This window comes from Macadamia integrifolia, chromosome 9 (assembly GCF_013358625.1).
Source record: "Macadamia integrifolia cultivar HAES 741 chromosome 9, SCU_Mint_v3, whole genome shotgun sequence".
NCBI lineage: Eukaryota > Viridiplantae > Streptophyta > Magnoliopsida > Proteales > Proteaceae > Macadamia > Macadamia integrifolia.
In genome coordinates, this window is record NC_056565.1 from 10655840 (window position 1) to 10676370 (window position 20531).

Here is a 20531-nt window from a genome sequence, read left to right on the forward strand (position 1 = left end):
GGAGGTGACCTCTGAGATGAGGAGCTGGTTGCGCACGAGGATGGATGCATGTGCAATGATTGTGCATTTGGAGCACTCTGAGGATGGGAGTATCATCTTCTATTTTTTATTATTTTTGTACTTAACAGATGTAGCCCTATGGGGGCATAACTGTAATTATGATTAAGATGTGAAATCATTCTTTTTGTGTAAATATGGTAAATAGCAATAGAAATCACCAGTTGATATATATTTTGTTTATATTATAAGTATGTGATTTTAGAATTCATTTCATAATCTTATGAATTTAAAGTACTGCATCATGGATCCTGGATGGATGGTGGACACGTGTGCGTGTCCATGTTGCCAACCTTCAAGTGAGTGGAGGTGGGGTGTGGCACAGGAAAAGTTTGTCTTAAAGTTAATTGGGGGAAAGAGACCACCTTTTAAGGGCCTCTATGAATCATCATTACATAGGAACAATTTTACATGATAATAAAATAGAGTATGTTGATACCATTCTCAGGCATTTATTTACTTTTGTATGTATAGTTTACAATCTATCTTTATCTCAGAAAACCATTGCCGTATGTAGATAGTGAAGAACTTTTTTGGGCACTACCCAGGTGCACCTAATTTTTTTCCTTCTCTTTCATGCTTTTGTAGAGCCAATTGCACAAACAAACCTTTTGGTTGTCCTAAACCCTAGTTTTGGACAAGGAACCTGGCTTGGCTGATCCTGATTTTTGAAACCCTAGTTACAATTATTGCAAAAGAAGTCAAAATTTTTTGACGGATAGCAGACCCATTGGATTGGTCATTGATCAAAATTTATATATGAACTATTTGGTCTTCACAATTTTATGTATAATCAGGGTTTTGGTGAATAAAGGCAGGTATTAGCAATATGGAGCTGGTGACACACCTTGCCTCATTTAGGACAAGGCATGCGGCACTGGACACCTTACTGTATCTAGTTAGTCTGACACACCAGGATCACAACTATGTAGGCTGATGCACACAAACCAACAAGATAGCTAAAATCATATACATAAAAAGATTAGATAGATAAAACTTGTGTTAACTGCAAGATACCGCATTATATACATCTCAAAAAGTGAAGTACATCTATCTCCATAGGTTCTTACGTATCCATCAGAGTTATATTACATAACAATAGAAATATACACAAAAAATAACATAAAACTCCAAAAACACTCAGCAACTCCAGCCTCTAAAGGCACAATCATAACATTCATAGTCGGGTCCGTGCTCTGCCTCTACTTCTGGAACAACTGAGCAAATATCAAAACATCTCCTAAACCATCAGCACTGATACCTGACAACAACTAATCTCTCCATCTAAAAAAAATAAGGAATGGGGTGAGCTTCACAAGCTCTGTGAGGGGTGGGGTAGGCAAGAAAACAAAGTACAAATGATGCAATGCATGCTTCACACCATTAGATGATGCATATGAATCAATTTGGCTACACTACTTCATATTCCATTACTAGGTCTATCATCATGGTATTAGTGCTATGCAACGTAGGTGGTATCCCTTCCTTAGTACGTCGGGCTCTAGAGATACAAGTCAGTTACAGGTAGGGGTCAGCCAGTCTCGTAAAGCACCTTGGTCCCCGGCTAACCCCTAGATTAGCAACCCTGGCAACCACGCATACAGTATGTCATACCGTGTTGCAATCTGCCACTAGGTACAGTCTATTGTACTACAAAAGTGCATTGCTGATCAGGCAACCACTGGAAGGGATTAGTCAATACATTACCCCTACTGACAAGGTACCGTAGCACCTAGGTTGTGATACCTAACCCATATGCATTTCTAAATAATCATGTCCATCCACCAGCAATCATACATAAACTAAATTTTAGAAAATTAATGGAAACAATTTAAAATGAATAAGGCAATGTAAGCAGTACTTGTGCCACTTGCATGCAAATGTTTGCTACTATCATCATCCTCAACCAACCAATCACAACCCACAAGACTAATGATGAGCACATTTATGTGTGAAATCTAGGATAGTAAAACATGCATTTTACATATTTAGAATGGCGCTACATTGGGTTTTACTCTCTTTTTATAGGTTTTATATTTTCAAAGCCTTAAGGACTATCATATACTATATCTCCAATTTTACACATAAAGAGGTCCTGTTTCTTTTCTTGGTTGAGGACGAAATTCTGAGCAAGATGGATATGTTCAATTAAAAGTACACATTTGTTTGGTCAACTGTACAAGTGATTATTCTTTTTGGGTAGAAAAATAATAATGGATCAGAACTGAATCGAGATACGAACCAGCCCATCTGCATTTGTCCCAGGGGTACAAGGAATATTCCAAATACCATCAAGGATTGATGGATCACACCCTTAAGTGATTGAAGATTCATTTTTGGTGACAATAACTACCTAGCATAGTTGGTGAGTTGTGGTATGCAAAATCCCTTCCTTATTAGGAGGTCTCAAGTTCGAACCTCTTGGCTACCATTTTTTAAAGTTTTTTTTTTTGAAATATTTTTTTCTCCTACTCGTCACTTAAAGCAAGGAGGTCGGCCAAGAAGGTTATATGCCAATTGAAGAGAAAAAATAGGAAAAAAAATAAAAGAAAAATACAAGGGCATGGATGAAATTTCCCATTAAAATAGAATATTGTCCAAATCCAAGTAAGAAAAATCAGCCAAGGGGGGTTTCTTGCGCAAAAGGAAAGAGGAAAACGTTGGGGATTTCCTACTTTTTCTCTCTTCCCTCCACCTCATCACCAACGCCCTCCCCTATTCCCTATAAAATCAAATCGTTTAAAGGGGGGAGGGGCGTTCTCTTTCTTCTGGTCTTCTTCTTCTAGTTTTTTTAGGGTTTCCTCTCTTTCTCTAGCAATTCTCTATTGGGGTTTTCTCTCTAGCACTTCACTTTTAGGGTTTTATTTTTCCTCTAGTTCTTCTTCTAGTCTTCTTCTTACTTTTTGGTCTAAACACTTATGTAATTGAATTTTATTTAATGAATGTAAGTTCTTTTTTATGTTATTGTTCATGGAATTCAGATGTAATTTTACTTTTTAGTTCTAGGCTTTGTTCTAAGTGACAAGAACTAAGTGTGGAGCATCAAGTTTTCAAGTTCAAGATTTGTCTTCTCTAGTACTAGCAATTTCAGATTTGGTTTATTCCAAATCTGGTTTTTAGTACTGGTAGTTTTTCAAATCTTAACCAAGTTTTCAAGTTTTCAAGTTCAAATATTGAAGTTTAGGTAGGTAGGCTTCTCATAAGTCTTCTTTCCCCCCTCTCATTCCCTCTTCTGACTACCCTTTCTTTCATAACATAGGTTTTTAATTTCAACCTTTACTTTATTGTTTTTCCTTTCCCCCAAGGTCCTTGGCTAGATGCATGTGTTAGCTTTGCCCCTCTCTAACTATGGACCATCTTTTTATTGCCTTTACTTTCAGTTATTTACTTTGCCTCTCTTTCCCTAAAGCTAAGTAGTGAAGCCCTTGCAAGAGTTACTCTCTAATCAAGTAGGGAAGCGGTGCATCCCTCTGGCTAAGAAGAGAAACCTACTTATGTGCCTATCTTATTTCAAATTTAGTTTATTCCAGATCTGGTTTTTAGTACTAGTAGTATTTCAAATCTCAACCAAGTTTTTAGGTTTTTAAGTTCAAGTATTGAAGTTCAAGTAGGTAGGCTTCTCATAACTCTTTTCTCCCCCTTCTCATTCCCTCTTTTGACTACCCTTTCCTTCTTAACTTAGGTTTTTAATTTCAGCCTTTACTTTATTATTTTTCTTTTCCCCGAAGGTCCTTGGATAAATGCATGTGTTGGCTTTGCCCCTCTCTAGCTATGGACCATCCTTTTATTGCCTTTACTTTCAGTTATTTACTTTGCCTCCCTTTTCCTAAAGCTTAGTAGTGAAGCTCTTGTAAGAGTTACTATCTAATCAAGTAGGAAGTTTGCATTATTTGCGGTGCATCCCTCGGGCTAACTAGAGAAACATACTTGTGTGCCTCTCTCTAGTTTTCTTTCCATTTTTATTTTATTTATTTTATATCAGGAATTTTTTTTTTTTACATTTTATTTGCATGGTTTGAAATATTTAAATTCCTAGATGTGTTGGTTATGATGCTTTTAGATGCATTTGTGCTAGGTTGGTAGTTAGAAATAGATCACCATAAGTAATATGTGCACTTTCGCATTACTAAAAGAAGCTTAAAATAAAGTGGCTGCTCTCCTTGTGTTCGACTCATTAGCTATACTGATCCGTACGCTTGCGATAAATTTTAAATTTCAAACAAGTTTTTTGTGGTGTGGAAAGAAAAACATGGTTGGAAGCACAACTGAAACAAGAATTATAAACTGAACCACCATGCTAGAAGAACCTTGATAGCCTACTCTTAGCAGTACCCTTGGAGTTGCTTTCTTCAACTTACATCTCCATATAGTTCTCCACTACTAAGGCCCTCTTTGGTATCATTTTTATTTTTGATTTTTGTGCACAAAAATGGTTTTGGTTGCATTGGGTATCATTTATGGACCTTGTTTCTATTTAAAAAAAAAATGGTAAAACACAAAAACCAAAAAGAGATCTAGAGTCATTTATGTGTTTTGGCCAAAAATGATTTTTAGTTATTTTTGCACTGGACTTTAATAAGCATATGCATAAAGGTTCAATGTGGAGGGGTAAAGTAGTCATTTGCTTTGTAATTAAAAATCCAAGCCCCTTGTCACCTCTTCTTCAGTCCAAAGTGCAAAAAGAGAGTTATAAGAAAGATGGATGAAGGGAATCTCTTCACCCATTTCTTTAAAAAACTATTTTGCATATAGAGATACCAAACATTTTCTCACAAAAAATTATTTTTGTCAAGTAGTTACCAAAACATTTTTATATTTTGACAAAAAATGGTTTTCATTAATGAATTTTGTTAAATAGATAAAAATAAAAAATAAAAATGATACCAAAAAGGGCCTAAGATGTAGAGAGAGATTTATAAGCAAATGGATAAGGATAAAGCGATTCAACTTCTCCTTCTTCTACTGCCTTTTTTTTTTCCCCGAGAGGTGGGAGGTTCTATAGGGCCTGGCTAGCAAGCAATGCACAAGCGGGATGACCCACAAAAGGGACTTTTGATTAAAAAAAAAAGTTCATGTACATGGTTCACAGGCTAAAAGTGTAAAGTAAGAGTGATATAAATTTGGGTTAGAGAGAGAGAGAGAGAGAATGATTGCTTGGAATTGGGTTTGTTGGCTTCACATGATTGTACCACATGTTTGTCAATTAGCCTCAAATCTAAAGAAGGCCTAAATCCTCTGCCCACTAGGGCCCTCCTTTCCTACTCCATTTGTGTTCCATTTGCCTGATGGAAAAAAGGCAACGTTGGTTTTGTGGCCATAAAACTTGATATGGCCAAAGCCTACGATAAACTTGAATGAGGGTATTTGAGAGCTATTTTTGAGTTTCTGGGCTTTGGTGAGAGATGGTGTGATCTTATTATCTACCTAGTAGGCTCTTCTTCCTTCTCCATCAAACTTAAAGGATCTACTTTTGATTTTTTTGAACCTTCTAGAGGAATCAGACAAGGCTGCTCCTTGAGCCCTTTCCTATTCATAATTGCTATAGAAAGCCTTTCCCGCCTTCTCACTACCTATGGAGACCTCAACCTATTTGAATGAATCAAAACTTCTAGATATGCCCCTGAAATCTCTTATTTATTTTTTACTGATGATACATTCATATTCTGCAGAGCTTCACATGAATATATTTCTACTATTCGATGCATTTTAGACCTCTTTTCTAACCTTTTGGGTTTAACTATTAATCTTGATAAGAGTGGTCTTGCTTTCAGCTCAAAGATGTCAGGATATCTTTGAGCAGGGTTCTCGGAATTAAGGAAATGAGTTGTGACTCTCCCTACCTTGGGACGCTTCTCTTCCATCATCGAGCCAAATTTTCTGTTCTTTCAACCATTTGGCCAAAAGAGCGGAATTGAAAATTGGATTATGGAAAGCTAACCTACTTTCTTATGCTGGCAGGATGGTTCATGTCCAATCTGCCCTCTCCTCAATTCCACTTTATTTGATGTCCTGTTTTGCCTTTCTAAAATGTTGTGTAGAAAATTAGATTCCACATACTTGCATTTTTGGACCAGTGACTCGAACAAGTCTAAAAAAATTCACCTCATTGGATGGCATATAAATATGCTTACCCAAAATTAAGGGAGGCCTTGAAATTCGTGATTCAAAGACTCAAAACAAAGGCTTACTCTTGAAACTTGGCTGGTGCCTCCTCACAAATGAGCATTCCTTATGGACACAAATTTTGAAAGTCAAATACTTCCCTAACAGGTCAGTATTTGATAAAAAAAACTCTACGTAAATAGGATCGATTTGTTGGAGCAATATTGTAAATATCCTCCAAACAGTCCAAAAATTATCTTCTTAAAAATTGGCAATGGTATGGACAAACTTTTGGACTGATCCCTAGATCAAATCCATTCCCACTTCTTCCCTTACAAGCTTCACCTTTTACAAAAAGCCCTCCTCCACACCTCCAGAAGGTTAATGATTTCATGTTGAAGAATGAATGGATTGTTAGTTTGTTAAATCACTACTCTCTCTTTCCTTAACTAACAAGATTCTTCGAAGTCGTATTTCTGATAATAATGACAGGTGGTGGTGCCACCTCTCAAAAGATGGATCTTTCTCCACTAAAATAGCTGTCAAATTTCTCAAATCTAATATATTTATTAACTCCAGTGGATTCTTAAATAGATGCACTTGCATATCTCTCTGCTCGCACTGGTGACATTATTTATGGTAGCTCAAAATCCAGTCTAAATTTAAGTTTTTCTTTGGAGAATAGCACATGAAGGAATTCCCACTAAAAACATTCTAAGAAAGTGGGAGGATATTGACCCTATTTGTAGTTTATGCCATAACTAACATGAGAATACTTGGCATGTTTTCCTCTCTTGTGAGTTCACAAAAGGATATGGGTTGCTAGTCTGTTGGGCCTAAAAACTGAACTATTAAATGGTTCTTCCTTTTAAAACTTAATATGTTTTTCTGTAACTCTAACACCATCCCTTCAAATAAATTGGATTTCTTTTTCAGTATTTTTATTATTATGTGTTACCACATTTGTAGACACAGGAACCATCTCTCCTTTGGGCATGCTAAAGTTAATCCACATATCATCCTACAATAGGTAGAGTACTGGATCTCTAATGGCATCCCTACGCACTCTGATGAGTGACAGGTGACCATACTTACCCTATACCAACCCAGACAATAAAACTCCTTTTTTCTCAATCAAAAAGTTCTATTTTGCATAGGGATCATTGATACCATCAAAAATATTTCTGGTTGGGCTATTTCACTTATAACAAAAGGGAAGCGTACCTTACTTTAGGTTAATTATATGATGACAAGCAAGCATCTTGAGGCAACAGCCAAGAGTCTACTATATGGGATGAACCAAGCTAAGAAAAAAGGATTGGAGACAAAGAAATCTGGAGCGATGCAAGGGAGTCATAGAATCTCATGTCTGCTGACAAGACCAACTTATGGCTAGGAACGCAATACCCCTCTTTTTGGAAACTACAGATTTTATGTTTAAAAATGAGAAAATTACAATACCACCCCCTGAACTTTGGTCTTTAATCAGCACCCTCTCCTGTACTTTGCAAATGATAAAGACACCGCCTATAAATTTTAAAAATAACAAATCCATCCCCTACCGTTAGCCATCCCTATTAAGTGATGAAAGAATTGTTAGTTTTTTTGTTAAATGGCCAAAATACCCCCACTTAATGTGACATTACTAACTTACCCTTGGCTTTTTTCTACAATCGACTCCATCGATTCCTTCTTTAGACAGCCACTAGGTTCTTCTTTGAACAGCCGTGATATGCAACTATTGATTCTCCAGCCCTCCTACGTAGGTTTGTATGCAACCCTCCCCTCCGGCGAAGGTTCATACCTACCGATACAAAAGTGACTGATCAGATCTGATCCAATTCAACATATTACCATCCGATACTAATATCGATAACTAAATCCTTGCATAGAAGGTTCAAAAATTCAAACTACAGTTCTTATAATACTCAAAGAATTCATTCCTGTTAATTCCTTCCATTTGACTTTTTCAATCTCAAATGAGATTGCAATGGTGCATTTACCAATCTACAAAAAGTAAAGCCCGCTTACCATGCCTTGAGTGAGCACATATCACAAATGGAGCATTCTTCTTGCCTAGATCTAATTAACCCCTTCGGCTCTAATGGCAGAAGCTACCAATTGACACTTTCTCTTGACAGCTGTGGTGGGTTTGGATCAAGGATGCAAAACTCATAATCAGATTGGTTCTAATCAGTTCTGATCCATAACGGTCGGAATTTTTCCCTAACCCAAGTTTTGGATTGTATATCAGCCCCTTTGGTGAATTATGAGCCGATTTGATTCAGATTCTTGAATCCCTGATTTAGACTGGATTATGGAAGAGTAACACCCTCCCAATTGGATCTAGCTATAATAGTCCTCAAATACTCATCAATTGGAAATTGCATTTAATGTTGAAGCTATACACTTCACATTAAAACATTTGGTCCCAACTGCATAATGCTCAGATAGAAAGAAGCCACAGATAGCAGCCTCACTATAAATTAAGTTAAATGATAAAGAGAGATTGTCAAATTAGCAGGCCAAGATGTACAACCCCATAGTAAATTGGCTATAATGATGCCTATTTCCCCTAGCTCTAATTCTTTAGGAATAAGATAAAAGTATTCCCAACTACATTTTGAACCACCATTCAAAGCATATCGCCTATTTGCAGAAGTTTCCGGTGAAAGATATGATCAATTCTACAAACAAAGAATGAGTGAATGCTTCACACTGGATTAACAAAAAGTCTTGGATACAGAAAAATGTGATAAAACTAACTTCATGTGTCAAACTTTGCCGAAATTTATTCCCGGAGCCAGTGGGAGCTCGTTCCCGTAATTGATTGTACTGTCAAAAATATTAATCAATTAGTATTGAAATCTTGAGAATCAGAGCATGACAAATGAACCTTCGCCGGAGGGGAGGGGAAGACACGAACTTTTGCCGAAGGGGAGGGCTACACATGAACCTACGCCGGAGGGCTGAAGAACCGATAGTTGCAGATCGCGGCTGTCCAAAGAAGGAATCGATGGAGTTGATTGTAGAAGAAAACCCAAGTGTAAGTTAGTAATATCATATTAAGTGGGGGTATTTTGGCCATTTAACAAAAAAACTAACAGTTCTTTCATCACTTAACAGGGATGGCTAACGACAGAGATGGATTTGTTATTTTTTAAATTTATAGAAGATGTCTTTATTAATTCGAAAAGTATATGGGAGGGCAATGATTAAAGACCAAAGTTCAGGGGGTGGCATATTAATTTTTTCAAATTTTTATTACAAAAGTAACATTGACCTAATTTTCTCGATCAAAGGCTTAACCTACTGGGCTATGAACTTGAAAACTCTAATTAGGATCCTAATATCCTACTAGACACTTATTTTAGTAGTTTATAATTTTTCTTTTCTTCTTCTGATAAAAAAAATACATCACCTTATTTAAGTTCTGATATTTATGACTTTAAGGGACTCTATAGTTTTGTCCTCTCTCCCTATTCTAATTATTCGTTTGTGTATTTATTAGCCCATTCCAACTCTTCATGTATGTATTTATTTATTAGGAAGAAAACAAGGAACATGTGAAAAGGAATAACAGGCACAATTACTATTTGAGCATTCATTACATTATTATTGTTGATGGCTGAAAGTTTAAAACAAACAAAAACATTCTTAATGAAGAATTGAAAATAAAATAAAATAAATGTTATAATAATAACCGACTTAATGATTATGATAATCATCAAAAAAGTATGTCATATTCTCTAACATTGAGGAAGATCAGGTGGCGGTGGAGGGAGTGTGGACGAAGGTGTCGGCCCATTCTCAACCACAAAAGCCGTAGCAAAACCCCATGAGAGATGTACATCCAAGTGGCAATGCATAAACCATACACCTGCAGAGAGAGACAAGATTTATATTAATTAAATTTTTTTCTTGGATTTTGCTAATAGTCAAGGTTATTTCAGTAAATTTACCTGGATTATTAGCTTGAAATCTGATGGCAGCCCAGCCTCCAACAGGTACAGCAATGGTGTTACGTTGTTGTGGATTTACCAAATTGAACTTGTTCGCATCTTTGGTAGAGTTATAGTTCCCAAACCCTTGACCCACTACAAAAAAGTTGAAACCGTGCAAATGAACCGGATGGTTCTCCGTTCCAATCAATGCTGTATTTTGAAGCACCATCTCCACCGTCGTATTATATTTCAACTTCTTGACACGTGTCCCTTTATTCGTCAACAAAAGGGATACATTAAAACTATTGTTGGTGTTTGTGTAGTCAAACACCACTGGTGGCTGGTCAGGGAAATCAGCGGTATAGATCCCACTCACGTTGAAGAAGTATGCTTGCAACAACGATAATCGCGACGGCAGCTGGAATGACGCGTTATTCATGCTAGCAGCGAATCGAAACCCATTGGGGCCCGCACACGTGGTATTCTTTTCACAAGGGACGAGACCCAATCCTTCTGTTACAAACATCCTCTCGTCACACTGATTCGGCATGTGGATCCAGTGGGGCCCACCAATAAGTGAGGTGAGGTTACTATAGAACTTGTGGGCTGTTGGTGTGTCATTGAAAGCTGGAAGGTTTGGCATTTGGGGTATTGATGATGTGGCTCCCTCGTATTGGATGATGCCAGTTGTCGTAGTGTTATCGAATCCTCCACCGCCGGCGCTATTGTATGGATGAGCCGCCATGTAGTATCTCCCCGACGGTCGGTTGGCCGTTAAGAGGACGTCGGTTGTCTGGCCAGGGGCAATCACGACCACATCAGTGTGATAGGGCTCGGTATAACTAGCGTCAATGCCAACGACAGTTAAGTTGTGATCCGCAATCTTGAAGAAGAGCTGGTTATTCAGTGCAACATTGATTATACGGAGGAGGTAGGTCTTGCCAGGCACCACGGTCAACTTATAAGTATCTGTAAATATTAGGGCATGAACTTAGGCTCTCTTTAGTAAAGTTTAAATTTTTGTTTACCTAGCACATAAATATAAAAATAGGCGTTTGGTATGATTTATGATCTTTATTTCTTATTAAAATAAATCAATATATCAAAGTTAGGACTAGATAACGGAGTTCTGATTATGCTTACGATTTTTGGAACATGGGTAGAGATCGCCAGGTTGGCCATTGATGGTGAAAGCATCAGAAATATTTGGAGCACCCCCATTCATAGTTGCTTCATTCTCGACATCAATAACATTAGCATTCCACCATTCCCCTATTATGAACATTGGGAGGGGAAATCAAGTGGTAAAAAATAAAAAGAAAAGAGGAAATTACACTCCCATTTCCTATACTTTGCCATGATATCACTCCCCTCCTATGTATTTTCAGAAATATCACTCCCCTCCCCTAATTCTAAAGACTTTGTCAATGGTCCAAACCTGTGAGAAAGAACTGTTAAGTGATAACAACGCCTTTACTTCCTGCTTTATTATATCCAAACTACCCTTATATGATTGGGAATACAAAGATTGACCTCCTAAGAGTACTAAAGGACATGAGTTCAATAAAAGAGAACTCATCTTTCTCGTTCAAAGGGACTGCAATTTCCTCAAAATTAAAAATAATAATAATAATAATAATCTACTATATATGTATGTGTGTGTGTGTGTATGAATAAATGAGTGAAAATATTTACATGCATACATATAGGTGTTTGAAACAATACCTAAGAGAATTGGGACCTCCTTGTAGGGTTTTTCATATGGGAAGGAACGGCCAGATCTTGGGTGAATGATGAGTGGTCCATAAACAGTTGCTCGAAGCCATGAGAAGTGAGCATGCCACCATAGAGTTCCCTCTTGCTTTGTGATGTTAAATTTGTAAGTGTAGTTGTTTCCGGGAAGTATTGGACATTGGGTTATGTACTCAGGCCCATCCGCCCACGCACTTAGTAGCTGAAATACCCCATGCCTACAAAACCCAAGTTACTACATAGCATGAGTAATGTTTATATTAAGGGATTTTCTTATTGAGAACCCCCAACTAGTCAAATAATTTGTTACATTATTATTTTTGTTTTTATTATGACATTTATTTTCTTTCCGATGAATGTAATAGTATCATTTTACATATGTTCTCAAAAAATGTGTATGACAATGACCTTTCGATAATGACATAATGATATATTACTTTCAGTTTATTTTTGCAAATCAGTTTATATCCCTATCTTGACAACCTATTAAGAATAAGGGCAATTGAAAGAAAATGCAAAGTTCTAATTACACATATAGAGGTGTCATTTAGAGACTCACTCATATAAAAGCTTCAAAAACATAGCACAACAATGGGAAAAAAGGAAAGCTAACCAATGTTTAAGCATGCAGTTGGATCGGACAGTCACATAAATCATGGGTTGAAAGGAGACAGTCTGTATCGCAAAGCTTGTCGATGCCAACTGTAATGGTTGAGATTTGTAATTTTAATTTATTAGTTATTTACCACATAATTGTGGGGACCGTAAACCAATTTTATCTTCATTATTGTTGTTGTTGTTGTAAATACAGTTCTATTCTTAAAAACCACAGGAGTTACACAAAAAACGGGCAAAGAGTTTCTCATGCCATCGACATGGCCTACAAGATTAGGGTAGGCCAAAGTATAAAACAGTGTTGTTTGGATCCAAATAATTTGGCGTTGATGACTTTCTTATCTTTCAATGTGTGCCTAACCATTTTTGTCAAAATAATAGGAAAAAGCAATATCATTGATTATAAAATGCAAAAGGAAACAATAATTTAAACCAGTTGGTGGATTTTCAAATAAGAAATTGATAATTTTCAGTTGATTGATTTATGTGTCTCACTCTACTTAAATTCATTTTTCTTTCATTGACAACCAAACATAGCATAATCTAATTTTAATGAGAGAAATCGTATTGTTTATTCTGCTATTGTTTCACTTTCATTTTTTCAAGAAGAGTAGTAGAGAGCTTCAAACTTACCAGTGAATGGTGAGGTTGTATGGTGACTTGTTAAAGACGTGAACAATGACAGTGTCTCCCTCCCTAACCCTAATTCTTGGCCCTGGAAATTCCCCGTTTACTGCAGTTATGACTCGTTTGTGGCACAATCGCTCAATGGTGAGATTCCCAACCTGAAATACAAATTAAGAATGGTTATTATGGATAGGTGTAAAATGTAGTACTACTATAATGTATGAAAGAATTTTAGTTTCTTCTTCTTCTTCTTTTATTTTTATTTTTAATTAGGCTCCAAGAAGAGTTGAATTCATAACCTCTTAATTTTGAGGTGTTGGTCTTTGCCAACTAAACAAACCCCTTCGGTATGTATGGAAGAAGCTTCGTTTGGTAGTTTGGATAGATACTAGAAACAAGTTTAGCTTATGCGCATAAAATGCAAAAAAAAATACAAAATACTTATTTAACTAAGTTTTATGTCATTTTTCTTTTCTTATGAAAATTATAGAATTGTATCATTAAAAATAAATAAATAAATAAATAAAAAATAATGATGGTAGTGCTCAAATTATTTAATTTTTTTTCTTAAGCACAGCTGTAGGATGTAAAAACTATGAAAGGAATGAATTTATTTTCAGTTGCATGAAGAGAATCAAACAAAATATATAAATTCAAAGTTAATTGTCTTGGATCATCTTGAAGGATACAACAAATTTGCTTCTACTTCTTCCTACCAATCTTGGTTGAATTGGCATTAGCAATGTCTCACCATGGTCTATCGATAGACTCAATGGAGAACCAGATCCGCAGCAGCTTAAGCATAATAAAATGAGGAAAAAAGAATTAAATTTTTTTTTCTTTAAAGTAACTCTCCTGCATCACAAAAACATTAGTCTTACAATGACCAATTAATGTCAATGGGATTCCCCTTACCACTAAAGTAGTATAAGAAACAACTATCCATACTACCCTAAATAAACTTCTAAGGGCCTAGTTTCTCCACACCCCACAGTGAAGTAGAATCCCTTGAGGTGTGGGACACTATGGTAGTAGAATAGGCATAAATATGAGGGGAGGGTTCTTTATTTTGTCTAATAAGAGTCTAGGGAGGGGCACAAAGTAAAAGTAACCCTAGATAAATATAGTTTTCCTTTACCAGGAAGAAACTTTCTCAACATTTAATGTCCTCGTACACTTAATGAGGGGACCGATATTGTATTTGAAATGAATGAGAGAGAGAGAGAGAGAGAGAGAGAGAGAGGTATTTAGTTTAGATGATTACATTGAAAGTGTGCTCAACCACAGCAGCCGAAGTCATAGAAGAGAGCAGAGCGAAAGCAAAGAGCAGCAGCAAAAACAAAGAACGTGCCATGATGCCTCTGGAATTTCTCAACAATGGATTACACTTGCAGGCTTGCTGCTAACAACTTATATATATATTTACACATTCAGATCGATCTCCCCTTATTAGCCTTCCCAGGATAAGACAAATGGAATCTTACTCAGTATTCCATGGCTTAACAAATTCTTCCATCTCCACCAATCCAGGTTGTCTAAACTCTAAACCAAATCGAGATTGACTTTTTGGTTGACACATGTCGTACACTAATTGATCAAGAGTCAAGTTTTCTGGGTCCCACTAATTAATTGATTGTCAAGTCAACTGGAACCAATCATTTTGCTTCATATTTAAAAACTTAGACTATGCCTTATCATGTGGCTATTTTTGCAATGCATTAAATAAATATTATTTTATATCAAGAGAACAGTTGTCAAACTCTTATTAGATTACTATACCTAGGTCTAAGCGTCCCATCAATCATGTAACAGTTGGCCCACTTGTCGTAAGGGGACAGCTTAATAGTTTATGCAATTCCAGATACAAAACGCGGCACGTTCAGCATGCTATTCTGTATCTAACCTAATACTTGAAGTCCCTCAATTAATTGTTCATTAATGCTGGAGAAGTTTGAATTTCAAGGTTATAATGAATAGAAAATGCTCCGATTTGATTATAGTTTCACCAGTTCTATTTTTTTTTTAATCGGAAAAAATAAAAACTTTCATTAAAAATAAACAAGATCAGGATTGTTACAGACATGTCCTTTGATTGTAATGACATGGGAAGCAATCGTTTTGAGGACATACAAAGGATAAGTGTTAGCATTTTTAGATACAAAAAGATGAACAGAAAGGAGTTTCTCCATATCAAGTCTACTAGTTGTCGTGGACCATGGCCACATAAAAAAATAGTTAGGGTTCATTAGCTTTGCAAACTCGGACACGTCACACCAAATCTCCTTAACTGCCCATCTCCATGTTGAGCCTCTGCTAACCCAACTAAGGTTACCTTCGCGGCCGCTTTAAAAGCCTCTCTTGTCATCAAATAATGAGTAGCAAAGAATAAGCATTTAAATTCATTAAAAATAGCCGATACCCAACCCTACAGTTCCATTTACAATAACAATTGTGATCACAAGGATGATAGTATTATGGGATAGATTGATGTAGTCTTGGTGGTTACAATTATTAAGAACATGGTTTGAAATATCCATATGTGTGGACTTGGGTTTAGTACTAGGGTAGTTTTGTGTTTTCACCAGTTCTAATTGGAATCATGTTTATAAGAGCTCCGAATTGAAGTTGGTTCAGTGGTTGAAAGAAGAAAATCAAAGTAGATCTCTCTTTTCAACTCAAACCTTTTTTTTGTTTTTGTTTTTGTTTTCGGTTTTTTTTTTTTTTTTTTTTTTTTGTGCTTTTCAGAAGAAAGATTTAATCAGCATAATGTGTGTGTAGAACTCATGGCTAGAGTAATGCACCACTTTTGGATCGAAGGATCAAAATTGAGCCAAACCATTATACACCTTATTGATAGCATCCTTGATCCTATCCAAGGAGTCAATTAAGCTGTTAATCACCATTAAAATAAAATTAAAATACATGATATAAAAGAATCCTTCAAATACATTATATCTTCTAAGGTAAGCCAATCCTTATGGAGAAGATGCAATTCTCTTTTGTATATAGGAAATAACATCTGTGTTCTCAAATTATCCTTGTTTTCCATATATTATATATAATCTTTATCTCGTTTTTATCGAAGTGTGCTAACCTTTATTTTATAGTTGAACTTACGGGCATGTGCCTCTTGCCCTTACCTTCCTTATTTTAAGTATTTATTTCTTTATATGATATCTTGAGCATGTGTTAGATTTATTTTCCAAGTAATAGGAAGACTGATTTGCATCGGGTGGACCGAGGTGCCTAACACCTTCCCTAGACAGTACCTTGACTCTTTCTTAGACCGTTGGTTCTACCGAATCCCCCATTGTGTGGTCATGGATCCATTTTTTGTTTCGTATGGGTTCTAGACCCTAATTTTTTGTGGCGACTCTTATTTGGTCATGTGTCTATCTCGTTCCCCAAGGGATGAGATGGTGGAAGACAAGCTCATATGCCCTTTTCTCTTCAGTCCAGGGTTCTACATGCCCCCACTGCCCTTGTCCTCACACCAACCCATTTACAATACAATATTTTTTCCCTCTAGTGTAAACACCTAATTTTGTTCCTCGCCCCCAAGCAATGATGATTTATGGACGATTCAAGGCAAGTATGCTCTCGTTCATGGACGAATCTCAATTCTGGTCAAACCCAATCATCCCGATCAATTTTGGTCAAATCCAGTCAACTCATCTAAGTCTAGCTACCTAATTGAGTCAATTTTGCATAAATGTGTGGAATATGGTTGAGCGTAGGAAATGTCAGGGATCTGGTCCGATATTGCTCAACGATGCGGAGAGGTGACCGAAAAATAACATCCTCCATCATAAATGATGATTAAGCCAAGTACATGCTTGATTCTTGTTATCATTAAATAGTGTTTGAAATTGTGGATCCATCAATATCTCGCATGCGAAAATCGAATGGTCGAATGTGTTGTAATATGTTCCTAAACATTGGACCACATTAGACCTCATTGAACCAACCCAACCTTTTATTTATTTATTTATTTATTATTATTATTATTATTATTATTAATATTTTGCTAGAAGATTCAGACTTTCATTAAGAAAAAATGATAAAAAGAAATTACTAACTACAACTCATAATTTGATTTTTAGACCCCACCTTTTGGCATTGCCATCAGTAGGGAAAAAATCAGAAGAAGTTAAAAATGATATATGGGCTTAGACTCCGCATCACGTGCAACCTCATCCCAAATGTGCTTGGGAAGCAGAACCTTTTTTCCTGAAGTTCCAATTTTTTCCACACCTCTTGCCAAGAAATCAACAGTTTAATTGGCCTCCCTAAAACAATGTGATATTTTCCAGTCAATAGAGCACAAGTAAGGGTCCAACGAACTCCAATCTTGAGAGGCATACCAAGGTATGGATCTAGATTGGAAAGCCACCACTACTGCCGCTAAGTCTGACTCAATCCAAAGGGATCTCACCTCCAAATCTTTAGCCATTTGGATACCTTCCATCAAAGCTTGAAACTCTGCAACATAATTAGAGTAAATCCTAAGGAAAACTTTGAAAGAGCCGATCACAACTCCAAGATTGTTTTGAATAACTCTGCCTACACCAGCCCTTCTAGGGTTACCCATAGAGTTTCCATCCACATTTAATTTTGCCCATCCAGAAGGAGGTTTACACCAAAACACCTCCAAGATCTCTGGGGAACATCTAGGCTCAATAGGCAAATGTGTGTGTTACAGCTTTAGAAGAGGGATCTGAATCAACCGCTGTAGTCACAGACTGCTTCTCCATTGATTTCTATAAGTCAGTGAGAAGGGATTATCTTCCACGATCAGGCGGTCGACCTCCATGTCCATCACCGAAAACCCTAGCACCCTCCTCAACCATTGTCCTTCACCTCCAGCCCAACCTATTAGATTAAGAAAAAGCTAAGCCAAGTGTATCAAGTCGAGCCGATTGTATTTAGCCAAGCCAAAAATTGCATGCTAAGCCAATCTTCAAGAGAGAGAGGGGGACCTACTTGCATCAAATGTAACAATGGTGACTTAATGTATCAGACTCACATCCTGGGTCCTAGGCCCTAACCCTAGGTGGCGACTCCAAAAGTTTATTTATTTTGTTAGAAGATACTTGAGGGGGATAGCCCCACAAAATGGGGCCCCCACATGTCTTCGAGCGAGGATACGGCGATGCGGCAACCCGGGGGAGAGTGAACATAGGCTCTTAACCACCTCCTCTAAGGAACACATTGGTGTCTACCCCATTTGATAAGTCCATTTTAGAGAAGATGCATTTTGACCAACAGTTAGGTAGTGATGATGAGGCACCAGCTGCAGACCCACCCTTTGAGCCAATGGATGGTGATGATGAGCAGCAGGATTGTCAGTCTATTGATGATTATCACATTGATGAGGAGGACTTGGGATTGGGTGGTATAGGGATGGATGATGTGGAGGAGTTTGAGGAGCAGCTTCCACACACTAGTGCTGAGGATATGCATGGTGCTCTTCCTACTGAGTAGGGGTTTTAATTCCAGGCCCGCACCGATAGGTCCGACTGAGCCCGACACGTTTATGGCCCAAGCTAGACCGACCTGATTAATAAATGTGTCAGGCTTCATGTTTATAAACAGGTGGTACATAATACAGCCACCTAGCCTGACGGGCGCCCGACCGGCCTGACACATTACAAGCCCAACTTGAACCGAATCCTTTAAGCCCGACCTAGCCCAACCCCTTTAATACTAGTATTTTTTTTATATTTTTTAATACTGTTTGTATTTAGTGCTAAGGCTATGTGATATGTAAAGTAAAGATGGTGGGATTTTTACTTGAAATTCATCTTTTTCAAGTATATTTTAATTGATTTGAACTTGCTAAACTTGGGTTGTGTAGCCATAGTTTAATTGATTTGAGTTCCATTGTTAAAGATCAAGTACATTAGTAAACTTAATCTCTTTGCCCATCTTTGGCTTAATCCATTTTAACTATGGAAACTTTCTTTGTTATATCCATCTTTACCTAATTTTAATAATATTCTCCTTCAAGCACATTTATGATACCAATTTTAAAGAGGGCCTATTTAAAGCCCGATTAAAGTTAAATAGGTTTGTAGCCCGGTTAAGGCCCTATTATGGCCTACTTATGGCAGCCCGATTAGAGCCAGATACTGATCGGCCCGATTATTAACCGTACCATGCCTGTCCTAACTAAGCCTGTTTAGCTAAACGAGTGTTCATGGTGTAGCCCTAGATAATGGCAGAGCCTAATTAAGCCTGACCAAGACCGGCCTACCCCGATCGCTTGACAACCCTACGACTGAGGAAATCACTCAGCCAGGACGGGTTCCATATGAGACGACCAAGGAGACTACCCAGGACACCACCCAGAACAACACACAGACCACTAATCAGACTAGAGGTAAATTCTTACTTTAGCATTATGGAATTTAATTCTATTTTATATATTTAATACCTCCATCTCACTTTACTAGTGGTTTTCCTTGGACTCTCTAATTATCTAGGTACTTTGGATATGCAAGCAGTGATGAGCTACATGGAGAGAGGATTTTCTCATCACCAGACTATACACTTTGCATTTTTCGAGTCACTTCCTTAGATTCATATGTTGCTACTCTACTTCTATGGATGGTTTGGCTGAGTATTTCTGTATACATCCTTAGTTCAGGCCTCTCCACTATCAATCTCTATCTCAGCAGGTATCTACTTCATCTAACCAGAAGCAGCAAGAATAGCAGGAGGAGCAGAAGCAATAGAGGACCCAGCTTATCATGGCAACTGCTAGACTTTCCCTCTTTTGACTGACTTAGATCAGTTTCTTGATATTCTAACCTTAGTTTCTATGTTGGTGTACTTGTGTTATGATTACATCAACTGTAATCCCTTTTGTTTTGTTTTTTTTTTTGTATTTTGTTTTTGTTTTGTTTTTTTTTTTTTACACTTTTCTCTCTTTTCTCTGTCTTAAGTTTTTATATCAGTGAAAATATAATCTTTTACGTGCAGTGGATGTTCATCTTATATATATATATATATATATCATGGTTTTCGAATCTTGTTTCAACACTGGGATCCTACTTGTCTCTACAACTTACGCATTTATCTTGAGATTTTTATTTAATTTTCCTACTTGATCACCATAAAACCTATGATCTCGAGTTTTGTGAGGTGATAGAGAGCATCTCGCCTTGATACCATCCTGTCCCACCCTGCCTCAAATATATAGGCTAAGGTATGCGTCACTAGATACTCAACTCGGTCAGCCTACCTTCACCAGGATCACAAAACATAGTCTACCATCTGCACAAACTCTCGAGATCATTTATTATGAATTAGAGTACGCATATAAATCTATAAAAGAGCATATACATAGTGATCAAATCTACAGTGATACATAATAATATAGACCCAATATGAATTATTCCTACAAATTACAATAATAAATAAATCTTACAA

General features: G+C 37.0%; 1 protein-coding gene across 1 annotated transcript; it reads right to left on the reverse strand.

Annotated features, from left to right (window-relative positions):
• Window positions 1-9834: 9834 nt before the first annotated feature.
• Window positions 9835-14464, reverse strand: LOC122090025 (laccase-7-like). The gene is made up of 6 exons (XM_042659852.1): window positions 14362-14464; window positions 13104-13255; window positions 11829-12073; window positions 11247-11375; window positions 10122-11072; window positions 9835-10039 (listed from the first exon to the last, which is right to left on the reverse strand). The coding sequence occupies exons 1-6, from the start codon at window positions 14449-14451 to the stop codon at window positions 9909-9911; spliced, it is 1698 nt and encodes a 565-aa protein (XP_042515786.1). The 5' UTR covers window positions 14452-14464; the 3' UTR covers window positions 9835-9908.
• Between the last annotated feature and the right edge of the window lie 6067 nt (window positions 14465-20531).

Coding starts and splice junctions, on each gene's coding strand:
- LOC122090025 (XM_042659852.1), bottom strand. CDS start 14,451: ATGGCACGTTCTTTGTTTTTGCTGCTGCTCTTTGCTTTCGCTCTGCTC. Junction 12,074..13,103: donor TACAACCTCACCATTCACTG/GTAAGTTTGAAG, acceptor TGGGTTTTGTAG/GCATGGGGTATTTCAGCTAC. Junction 11,073..11,246: donor CTACCCATGTTCCAAAAATC/GTAAGCATAATC, acceptor TAATATTTACAG/ATACTTATAAGTTGACCGTG.